Genomic DNA, 11,935 nt, shown 5'->3' with positions numbered 1-11,935 from the left:
CAGACTGCCATTTAGCAAAGCCCTGGGGGCCCACTGGGAAAGTCGGACTGTCTGGCCCTGTGTGTATTAACCCTCCATCTCCTGGTGAGTCCACCAACCTCCGAGTCACACAGGCCTTCTGAAAATGCAGTCACTGTCCCAGCCACTCGTGCAGAGGGTGTGGATTTATGCCTTCCAATCACTTACAAACCCATCAGTTACTTGTTTGCTTTTTTTTTTTTTTTAACCAAATCCTACCTATTAGCAGGACGACTTTGGCATCTTGCAAGTATTCCAGAAGCCAGTTGGCTTCTTTCAAAAATATTGGAAGCATACTTCTCATTTTCTTGTAGCCTCAAATTATTTAGGGAAACCTGAAAGCTAAAAGAGAACCCGCCCATCAAAAACAACAAGAACAGCAACGACAACAAAAAACTCACCAATAGACACACACAAGACTTTGAACGTGCTCCCAAGGTCCAGAAAATGGGAGGGTTATGGGGAAAGAGGAACTAATGTGTTTATGAAAAATTATAACAAAATTTAAAGAACCACGACTCAGACCCTAGGGGAGGGTTAGGGGGCGCAGGCTTCCGTTGGCTACTGCAAAGTCTGGGGATGGGGGAGGGCTCTTGCTTTCCTCCGAGTGACAGCTGGAGTAATGGCTGCAGACCCAGTGCTGGGGCGGGGGGTGGTGAGGCTGGGCGAGGGCAGTAATTACTAGCCAGGCTCACCCGCCTGCCTACTTTAGAGCGAATGCGTTCCTTTTGCGCGTCCAGCTGCGCTCTCGGCTAGCTGCTCGGCCTCGGGGCATCCTGGAGCCTGAATCGCTGGGAGAGCAGGGGTGAGTGCTAGAGAACTTTAAATCGAGGTTCCTAAAAGGCTTCTGAAGTAGAATGTCCCCGAGGTCTCAGCCTTGCAGGGCTGTGGAGTAAAAGAAGGCTGAGCAGAGACTGCTCCGCGCCCAGCAGCCCTCCACCCCTCGGCCCGCATTAGGGACCCGGCAGAGAGTGAGCAGTGGGGTCGGTGCTGAAGCGGGTAGCAGCCCGGGAGACACGGATCCATCTGATCCGGCTGCACAGGACTGAAACCTTTCCACGCGGGTGAAAGGAAAAGCGAGGCCAGGTGCCAGCCTAATATCACCACCTCTCCTCCCGGTCCACAAAGCTCAAATCCTCAGAAGGCGCAAGCGCTCACTTGGGCCCCGAGCCTGAAGTTAAGTGTACACCGGGGGCTCCGCGCTGGGGAGGGCGGAGAGGCGGGGAGAGGGGTAGGGACTAGGTTCTCCACCACCTCCCGCCGCCTCCCTCCCGCAGGCTGGAAGCCTCACGTAGTCTGGGATTTTTTCAGAATAATTGATGGGTCCAGTTCTCCAGAGCTTTCCCGGAGAGAGAGCGGCGGACCGCGCTAGAATTTAAATAGAAGTGATTAGTAAAATGCAAGGGGGCGAGGCGCCCGGGCCTCTCTTTCTCGCAGGTTCCTGGCTACGCGCCTGGCAAGGCGCCTGCTTCCCGCAGGCTCTAGGGGCCACGCGGGGCCAGGGCAAGCTCGTCCGGCGCAGAGGGCGGCTCTGCTTCCCATCCCCTAAAGCTGTGGACTGTAACAGTCACCCCCTCCCAACCAGTTTCTCATCAACGTGCACCCGGAACTGGAGAAGAGGGGAATTGGGGCTGGCAGGCAACCCAAGGCCGGCGGGTGTAAGTGATGGTAAGCCAGCTGGTGGGTGCAAAGATCTTGATTCCTCTGCACAGCCAGAGCCGGCCAGGCAATCACGAGAGGAAAGTCTCTCGGTGATCACTGTCCCCGCGCCCTGGTTCTCACACGCACAGTTCCCTTTCGCTACCTCTGCCCTCACCGGTAGGTCCTCGCTCCAGGCTGCCGAGCCCGAGCAGCCAGGGTCGTGGAACTCCAGGCGCCCCTTCACTTACCCAAAGTTCTAAGAAGGTCCCCTCCACAAAGAAGTGACCTAGGCTGGGGAAAGCCTTCGCCTTCCCTCTCTCTCTCACATCCCTATCTCATCGATTTGTTCCTGAAAAGGGGGCTGTGCATTCTTATAACGTCTACAGCCAATTAATATTGCATTAACTCTATTTAAAAAAAAACACAACAAAAGCACCAAAATACTGCACCCTATCAAAGCCATCTATTATTCACGGATATGTAATTGGAGACCTAAGATATGTGTGTTACAGGCCAATGGAGGAAAACAGAGTCGTGACAATATTTCAGAAAGCAAGGGGATCCGAGGGTATCTAATATTTAATTTCAAGTCTGTGGTTTTCTAATTCGAGATTAAAAGCAGTCACGTCTTTGAAGCCAGACAGTTGGTATAAATGTACAGTTAAAATATTCTATTCCACAGTCCCTAGACAGAGCTCTCTGCTCGTCCCAGGCTTCATTAAATTTTTATTATCATCCCAGACTAGAGCAGGGAATGAGCGGAAAGACTGTCCATCTAATTGCAATTGATAAAAAAAAAAAAGCTCTTAGATTTCCCCCCTCATTTTAATATATTAACAGTAGTTTTCTTCGTATGTCCAGTCTTTCCCAGCCCTGTGATACACACACTTTATCACACAGATACGTTTTCCACTTTCCAACGGGCACCAGGCTTGACTGTCTTCTCTGCCCTTTGAGAAGGCCTAGAGGTGGGGTGGGAGTGAAGGGAGAAAGGCTAGTGGAGACTGGTTTCAGAAAGTGATGCTATATGGGGAAAAAGAAAAAAAGAAAAAAAGGTGACATCAGTTCTTGAAGCATCTGGCGAAAGATCAACGAGAGAAAACATTTGCACTAAGCTGGTTCTTCCTGTAGCAAGATGAAAGCATATTGTTACCCCAACAAAACAAACAGATTATTAGACGAGGCTGCTCTTTTCGACAGCCCTTCCACTGTGTGGGATGAAAGCAAAGAGTAATATTTTCATTTTATTTATTTCTTTCTCACTGCTGCCCCCAAACACACACACGCACACACACACACGCACACACACACACAGACACCTCAAAACGTTTGTTCTTCTTGAACCTTCTTCATATGCTACTAATCGGACTGTCACACCAGATGCCTCTGTGTGTGTGTGTGTGCGCGTGTGTGTGCGTGTGTGTGTGTGTGTGAGTATTCAGGAAGCCTGTCTCTACAAGGGTACTTCAAAAATTTTTGAAACTGGTGTAAATAAAGCGTTTCATCTCCGAGTAGAATCAAACCCACAGTTTGCTTTCTGAGCAGCTTCCTATTATCACATCGCCACTTAATTTTATTTCTATTCTCTCCAAGTTAAATAGAAAGACTGGCTCACAAGGGAGCTGCCATGTGCCTACAGACTGGGGATGTCAAGCAGAGAGACTCACTGTGCAAACTTAATTTCAATTCCCGAGGAGGATTTCACATTCCGGCTGGCTGTGACCCACAGTAATTAGCTGAGATAACTAATGATTACTTACTTATTCCTTGTAATTATCTGGATTTAATAATTCGCTGTGTAATTTATTAATTCGCTCATAATAGCCTTTCAGGACAGGGAATGGCTCCTTTAAAGGAGAAAAGCAGGGAACTTTTAGTGATTTATTTTCACATTGTCATAAATCTGTCTCCTGACAAATGCAGACTTCAGGAATATTTCTATCATCATAACTATCCAGGAACCTTTGTCTTCCTTTTCGTCCTATCAGGATACCAATCCAACTTCTTTTTTTTTTCCTTCTGTTGCAGCCCCTCCCTCCAAGGCTAACTGAAAAGTAAAGTGTAGTTTTGAGTTCTAATGTGGACCATTTACCTAGAAATATAAATTGTTGTTGCCAAACAATTGAAAGGATGAATTTCTAAACTTACTGTTATGGCTTGCTTAGAAAAATTTGAGCTTCATCTTCCGAATAACATGTCTTTTAAGATCAAGTGAATTTTTTAATGCCTTTTCCACCATCTCCTCAAGAGCTTCCCCAACAGATAGATCAAAATGAATTGATTCATTTAAAGTTTAAAACAAAGCATTTTTACCCCCAAATTCCAATTCTCTTGGCAAAAAGAGGTCCCAGAATCTGTCCTTGATAGTAAAAAAGACTTAGTTACGTATTGTTATTTATTTTTTCGATACATTTTATAGAAGATAGGAGAGTGTTACATTGAATGAAAAGCCCAGTTATTTCATTTGCTTTTTCATATTTCCATTATTTTTCCCCAAGCTGTGTATTAATGAAACAATCTATAAAGAACAGACCAACTGATTTAATGTCAAATTTCAAAAAATTTGCAGATAATAGTATTATCCAATTGGTGTAGAGAGTACTTAGCTATCAACCAGGCTGCAATGATCTTTGCTATGAGTCACTATTGCATTCCATTTTAGACTTAAATGATTACCCATTGAATCATTTGAATCATTTGTCTTTAAAGAAGTTAAAAGGAAATAAACTACATAATTCTGAAATGTCATATTGAGGAAGATTAGGTTTGCAGCTAAGTCAATTCATAAAATACCTTTTTCTGATAAAATAGTCATTGTGAACCTTTAGGGGAAAAATTAGGAAAGGAGTCATGAATGCCAATGGATTTGATTGATATGACAAGGGTCTTCAGACACAATTTGCTATTTATCCATCTGAGTATTTTGAAAACCAATACCAAATGGATATTTGTCAACAATTTATAAACAGATCCTTCTAGTCTTACCTTTAATTTCTTCTTTAAAACCAATCCTCTTCAAATCTCTTTGTTTTGGTATATCTCTGCAACTATCATTCACTTAAAAACTTTCAGAATATATTTCTTTTTAAAATTCTGCTTTTCTCATAAAACAAACACATTTAAGCAGGCTAAAATAATGGATATAATTTCCGTTTTGTAGGCAAGAAATTTTTTTTTACCCTTGTGATAACATCAAGAAGATGAACTTAAAATGTGATAGTTGTAGAAGTCCAGGAACACAGGAGACAAAGAACAGTTGATGAATGAAGGGGGAAATATAGGTCTTCACTATCAACTGTTGAAGTAAATGGATAGTTGCTTTCCTGTCATGTTCCTCCCAAAAATCTAGGACAAACATGCATACATGCAAGCTATCATATATTTCAAAATGCACTAAAAAGAACACCTATTTTATTTCTATCCATTATATTTCTTAATTTCTACTACTTTGACAGTATTTCTATTTTCATTTAAAGATGTTATATTTGTAGAAAGAAAACACAAGCACACCTGTCTTTCCCCTAACTGACTCCCCGTCCTCCTAACACACATTTCCTGGATGCTTAGTTAACAGCCACATATGGGAAGGAGGAGGTGTTATTTACTGAAGATAATTTTTATTCTAGATCAGAAAGTCTGGTTTGCTATACATTCAAGCCATTTAATTCATTTTCCGCACTCCAGAAAAAGTAAGCAAGCAGGAAGTTCTCCAACTGGCTAGAACTGTATGGTCAAACGTGTTGGAGCGAGACTGAGTCATGCGGTTACTATCCGTGGTGCTGAAACCAGTACGTAGTGCAGTGAGATTGGAGACAGGCTGTTTGAAAAGACTTTCAGGAAAACTGAATCTAATAGTGGGGCGTAAAGTGGAAGAAAGGACATTCAGGCTTCACAACACAAAATAAAATTAAACTATCAATATCAATATATCACTATCAATATCAATATCACTATATATGAAACTATCAATATCACTATATATGAAATTACAATTCTTTCTTTTAAATCTCCACAACTTTCTATATTTCCTTAGATATCTATGCAATGTATCTCATTATTTCTAAATGGACATATGGATTTTGTTCATTCAGGTGCCTTTTATTCAGTTATAGGGAAAGAAGTCCCTCCACCCATTATCCATCCAACTTTCAGAAATCTTTTTGTTACATCTGAAAGTCATAGTCAATTTTCCAACAACATTTCTTTCCAACTTGAGCCACTATAACAATTTTCATTGACTCATGGGATGTTTCCTTACCTCATCCTCAAAATAAGAAATATTCCAAGACAGTTCCATATTAGAGAAGTAACAGCTCTGGTTAGCAGAATTACCCATGGAGGATGGCCTGATTCCTCTCTCTTGCTGTACCTATAATTAATATGATGCTTTCATCATTAATGATGTAAATATCTAAACCAGAGCTTTCCTGAAAAAAAAAACTTTGAAAACTTAACATGTTGCCCAAATATTGTAGGAAGTCTGAAAATTATTAAAATTTGTGAGGAGGTTTTTTTCAACTAGGATCAGAAAAAGAAAAGTCAGTGTATCAAATGGGCAAAATTTCTTTGTGCCAAAACACCAGTAGACAGATTTCCACCAACTCTGGTGTCTGGATGAGTCATAGAAAGGGGGCAAAATTTTGCTTCCTCTAACCACCCAGGATTTCTTCCTCAGCCCCACTCTGCCTCTTGCAGAATGTGAGTTTCCTTAAAGGTCATGGCAATGGAGAGAGAGAGAGAGGGCGAGAGAAAGAGAGAGAGAGAGGTGCTTTATTTCATAACCCAGTAACCTAGGTGTTTTGTGCTCTGGCTGTGGGGCAATGCTCTCCAGGAGTGGTGACTGAACTGAGAACTCTGGTGGGCCATCCCCTAGGTCTCAGCCAGGGTGTCCTACTCCACCAACCAGGCCTTGACACTTGCCACACCCAGTCTCCCAGTGCTGCTGAAAACTGAACTGAGTTCCTTTCTTTTACCCATGCAATACCTCTGCTTACAGAGATGCTCTTCCCAGAATTTTGCTGATCTGGAGAAAGAACTTCGAGAGAGGTCTTTGGAACCAAAAGTCGTGACCTCATCTGGGCAGAAAAGCAAAGCCCCCTGTGAGATGAGCTCTGGCCATGAGAAGGCTGTTATAAACCCTGTTCTTTTATACTTTCCTAGAGAAACACCCTCTACTAAATCCAAGCCAGACTTTGGCAACAACCACTGCATTATAAACCGTTAAAATGTGTTTCTGCTTTTAAAAAATCCCCCATCAAAATAATTCCCATGTAAATGATTTAAAACAACATCACATTTTAAAAGCCATTTAATTTCAATAGCATATTTTAATGAAAAAAAGCAGCATACTTTGCCAATAAAACATTAAAATCATCTCTTCAATGAAAGACAATCAAACAACACCAAAAATAACTTAATACATTACCATAGTAAATAAACCATCTATTAACAAAAACAAGAAACCAGGTCATATACAGAACTCAAGACTTCAGAGAGCCTTAAATGGAACAGCAATACAGCAAAATTTGTAAGAATATATCTATATGTGCATCATTTGGAATGAAGTATTTACAGTAGATAAGGTACCAGTCATCATGTACCTAATTTTTGTTGTTGTTTCAAAAGAATTCTACCAAACAATGTGAATTTACAAGCAGTGCACTGTCTTTCTTATAGTTCAAATTTGTATTCCTACAAACAAACCTCCAAAGGAAAAACGGAAGGATTCTTGTAAATGTTAAAATGTAGTCAATAGAGCAATCGAAAACTAGAAGACTGAAATACCTTGGTGAAATCTTAGAATCTGGAAGGGCAAACACCAAGTGACAAATGCACCTAAAGCTAGAAAATGATGCATCATAGTCATGCTTCCAACTGCTTGACTTCTTCTCTTCCATTAGAGGTGTGTGTGTGTGTGTGTGTGTGTGTGTGTGTGTGTCTACGAGTGAGTGAGAGAGTGCCTGTGTAGCAGGGACAATGTGGGAATCCCCATTAAATATGTAACGAAGTAAACAATACTTTGGACAGTGAATCAGGTCTACACGATTAAGACATCCATTACTGAGTGTCGACTCACAAATCAGAACACTACCAGTAAAAACAAAGAAAAAGCAATCTTCATTCAAAGTGAGAATATACAAATGGGCCAAAAGGAACATAGTATAAGAGGAAAGCTGTAAAATTCAGTAAACTCATCAAATAAAAAAATTATTTTAACTTCACTAGCCATACGTTCTCCCGTTTTTAAAGAGTAAATAAGTTTAATTAATAAGAATGTGCACAAATTAAGTTGCTAGAGAGATAAATTAATAATTTACAGAGGGTTGTTCAGCAATAATCTAATAATAGCTTTCAAGATCAGTGAACACAGCAGGCGCAACTCCTTCCTTAAGCATTAACACTTCAGAGAAGGAAGAGGGGGCTAAGAACCACAATAAAAATATATATATATAATATACAGTGTAAATGCAGAAAATCTGCCATCTTTTTTTTAAAATTCAAAATACTTTAGAGATGTCTCTATCACATTAAGCATCAACTCTAGTTTAAAGTTTCAGTCCTGAATCAATTTCTATTTCTGAAAAATAGCTGCAAAGTGTACTTTTAAACTTGAACAAGGGTGATGTCTTTAGGAATAAAAACAAATCTTACTTGATCATTCTGGGAGCCTTTTAAAAGGCTGTCTCGTCTGCCTTCCTGCAAACAGCCAGCTCCAGACTTCCTCTGAAGAGGCCAAGGTGCCTTTTCCGGGAGGGGTGGGGTCGAAAGGGACAACTTTGCTACAACTTGACAAATCCCTTCTTTTGTTTTTCTTTCCCTTGAGAAATCGTTTCACATTCTCACCGGACTTGGGCTCAGTGACTTGCTCGTTCGCTCGCTCTCCAATCCTCGCTTTCTCTGGATTTACATTTAATGGAATTGTTTCTAGTCGCGAAAAGTGGGGGGGGGGGGGGGAAGAGGCAGGAGAGAGGGGGAGGGGAAAGGGGAGATGAGGAGGGGCCTGTCCCTGGAGAGGCCGTGGGTCTCCTAAATGCCCGCGGAATATTTCATTCTTTTCTGTTTCTGCCTCTGGTTGCAGAACCAGACGCGCACCACGTTCTTCTTAAGGTCCAGCTTCTCAGCGATGGCGGCGATCTTCTCGGAAGAGGGCCGCGGCTGGATGGCGAAGTAGGCTTCGAGCGAGCGCTTCTCCGGCGCCGCGATGGACGTGCGCTTGCGCTTCTTCTCCGCGCCGTTGAAGAGCTCCGGCTTGGTGAGCTTCTCGCGGTGAGACTTCTCCGCCTCCTCCAGCCACGCTTGCAGGATGGGTTTGAGCGCGATCATATTGTTGTGAGACAACGTGAGGGACTCGAACCTGCAGATGGTGCTCTGGCTGAGCGAGCCCACGCCGGGGATCTTGAGGTTGGCCAGCGCGGAGCCCACATCGGCCTGGGTCACCCCCAGCTTGATGCGTCGCTGCTTGAAGCGCTCGGCGAACGCCTCCAGGTCCCGGGGGTCGGCGTCCACGTCGCTCATGCAGCCCATGTGTGAGGGCAGCCCGTGCGCGTGGGCCATGCTGAGGGCGGCTTGGTGCATGGGGTTCATGGTAGCCATGGGCGGCGCGTGAGCTGGAGTGGACACCACGGCGCCGTCGGGGCCCGCCATGGCACCCAGCGCTAGCCCAGGACTCAGGTGCTCCAGCAGCTCGCCCTCGAGAGCCTGATGAGGCTGATGGTGGTGATGGTGGTGGTGGTGGTGGTGGTGGTGCGTGCCCGCCAGCGCGGACGGGTGCGAGATGGGCACCGACGAAGAGGAGGCAGCCGACGTGCACGGGATGGTATTCATGGTGTGGTAGGTGGCGTCCGGCTTGAAGGGGCTGTGGTGGGGCGGGTGATGGTGGTGGCTCTTGCTCTGGGAGACGATATCCACCGCCGCCAGAGCCTCGGCGCGGGCCAGCAGACTCTCATCCAGCCCGCCGAATATATTGCTCTGCAATTGCAAGTAAAAGGCACACATCACTCTCAGAGGGGAATTGTGCGCACTCTCTCCGGAAGCTCCGGCCCAGAGCTCGACACCGCCGCCGCGCCTACAACATTCCCAGAACGTTAAAAATAAATTTAAAAATAAAAAAAATAATAATAACAATCCTGAAACTAGCAGGTGAGGAGGAGAGGAGGGAAGCCACGGAGAGAAGCCACGAGTGCACGAGGAGGAGGAAAGTGAGCCTGCAAACACAACACAACACAACACGCGCACAGGCAACATGCCAGGTCTTAAAAATTAATATGAAAGGAAAGACCCTCTGAATACATAAGAGAGAGGGGGGGAAATTGGTTGGAGGTGCGGGGTGATTTGCTGTGCAGACATGAAAAAAACATCAAGCAGATAAAGGGGGCTGTCAAAATGTGCCTTTAAGCGGTGATTATGCAGAAATACGCACCGGTGGGGTTGGAAGACATGCTCTCCGCATCGCCTCGGAGCCCCCGCCGCTGCCGCCGCTGCTGCCACTGCTGCTGGAGCTGCTGCTCCGGCCTCCACCGCCCCCGCCACTGCCGCCACCGCCGCCAGCATTGCTCGAGCTGCTAGGAGAGCTGGCGGAGGGCGCCGCGGGTGCAGAGGACCCGGGCGAGGCGCTGTGCAACGCCGAGTACTTGGGCTCCACGTGCAGGCTGCCGCCGTGCGGCATACTGAACGCCTGCTTGCTGTTCAGGGACATCATCATCATCTTCCCGGCCTGCCCGCGCGCTTGTATGTGGCGCACGCAACTGGCCCCGGTAGCCGGGACCCTCCGCAGAAGCGCTGGGCGAGAGCCGGAGCGGGGAAGGGCGATGCAGAGTTGCGCTCACTCGCCGCCGCTCGGAGCTCGGCGCGCCTTGCCCCGGCTACGCGCTCCACCGCTGGCTACGAGGTCAGTCTGCGCTGTTGCTGGGCTCCGCTTGGCGCTGGTTGCAGACCTGGGCAGGCGAAACTGCCCCGCGCTTCGCGGCCGCCGAGTTATACTCGCCTCTCCCCGCGCCTGCCCCCGCGCCCCCGCCCTCCCTCCCTCCCTCCCGCGCGCCCCCGCCCTCCCCTGCCTGAACTCGCAGGTTTCTCCCGCTCGGATTCCGGCGTCGCCCCTTCTCCCTGTCGGCTTCCTCCAGGCTTTGGTCCTTTCTGCTCTCCCGACACCCGCCTCCCGCTCCCCCGCCGCGCCCTCCACCTCCCCTTCCTGCCCCCGCCGGCGCTCGGATGCCGCCTCCCCTTCCCTGCGCCCCGCAGCTCTCACTTACAGTAGCGCCCCTGCTCAAACCCACCCACCCACGCCCCCGGCCAGGTCTGCGCTCCAGTCGCAGGGCACTTCCTACCTAAGAGCCGGCCTCCTGCCCCTCCTGCTTCTTCCACTCCGTCTCCGCCTCGCGGGGAAAAGAAACTACTAAATAAAGTTGCGGACCAAGGGAGCCTTGGGTGGGATTTTCCCTAGACTGCAAGGAACGCCTCTTACCTAGCTGCCTCCCCGCCTCCTGCTTACCGCGAAGTTCCAGGCCTCCGCCCCCAACTCGGCCCGCCTCTCCCCGCAGCTCGGGTGACCCTGATCCCTGGCTCGCGACCACAGTGGAGAACGCGGACCCTGCCTCCGACCTGGATCCTCTGCTCTGCTCTGCGCTTCCAGCTGGTACGAGCAGCGCTCGGCCCTTCTCTCTGCGCCCCCTCGGCCTGGCGGGTGCCTGGTGCCAAAGAGACCTGGGGTCCGCAGGGCTGCAGGGCTTTCTCTTACTCGGTTTCTCACAGCTCTCAGCGGATTGGACGGCGGAGGAGACTGCTCCGGTCGCCTATGCGCATGCGACTCCTCCCCCCTCCCCGCCCCCGCCAGCCAGACCCCCGTGTACTCCCCCAACGCCACCACCGACAGACACTCCTCTCCACCCTCTTTTCTCTTCCTCCGGATCTTCCTCCTCCTCCTCCCCGTCTCCAGTTCAGTGTGAGTTGGGTCTTGGGCGGATCCACTGGCAAACGCTGCCACTTCATTAGCCGCAATCAAAGGAGGAAGGGGCAACTGCCGGAGAGGCAGGACCAGAGATCACAGAGCGCATGTGCCGCAGAATATCCCCCCCCCACACACACACCCTAATAAACACACACACACACACGCCCTCAGGGGCTGGCACAAGCCCCACTTATCTTCATTTCCACAGCCGCTCGGTGCAGAGAGCCTATTTTTAGCCAACACTTTGCTCTCACTTTTGTCCCATCGTGGACCACTTTTCTTAGAAGTGGACACACACTCTTAGTTCCATTTGTAAAAGAAGCAGACAACCTC

The 11,935-nt window shown here is 47.4% G+C and overlaps 1 protein-coding gene across 1 annotated transcript; it reads right to left on the bottom strand.

The window, feature by feature from the left end:
* Positions 1–8,685: 8,685 nt before the first annotated feature.
* POU4F2 (POU class 4 homeobox 2) lies at positions 8,686–10,363 on the bottom strand. Its single transcript, XM_060095141.1, has 2 exons — positions 10,079–10,363; positions 8,686–9,627 (listed from the first exon to the last, which is right to left on the bottom strand). Exons 1-2 carry the CDS (start codon positions 10,361–10,363, stop codon positions 8,686–8,688), a joined length of 1,227 nt encoding a protein of 408 aa, XP_059951124.1.
* Between the last annotated feature and the right edge of the window lie 1,572 nt (positions 10,364–11,935).

This window comes from Mesoplodon densirostris, chromosome 1, assembly GCF_025265405.1.
Source record: "Mesoplodon densirostris isolate mMesDen1 chromosome 1, mMesDen1 primary haplotype, whole genome shotgun sequence".
Taxonomy (NCBI): Eukaryota; Metazoa; Chordata; class Mammalia; order Artiodactyla; family Ziphiidae; genus Mesoplodon; species Mesoplodon densirostris.
The sequence above is the reverse complement of the archived record's forward strand: the minus strand, read 5'-3'. Positions and strand labels throughout refer to the sequence as shown.

What these genes read in the sequence shown, in the direction of transcription:
- POU4F2 (XM_060095141.1), bottom strand. Translation starts at nt 10,363, where the DNA reads ATGATGATGATGTCCCTGAACAGCAAGCAGGCGTTCAGTATGCCGCAC. An exon ending in CATGTCTTCCAACCCCACCG is followed by an intron (nt 9,628 to 10,078) that starts GTGCGTATTTCT and finishes TTGCAATTGCAG; the next exon opens with AGCAATATATTCGGCGGGCT.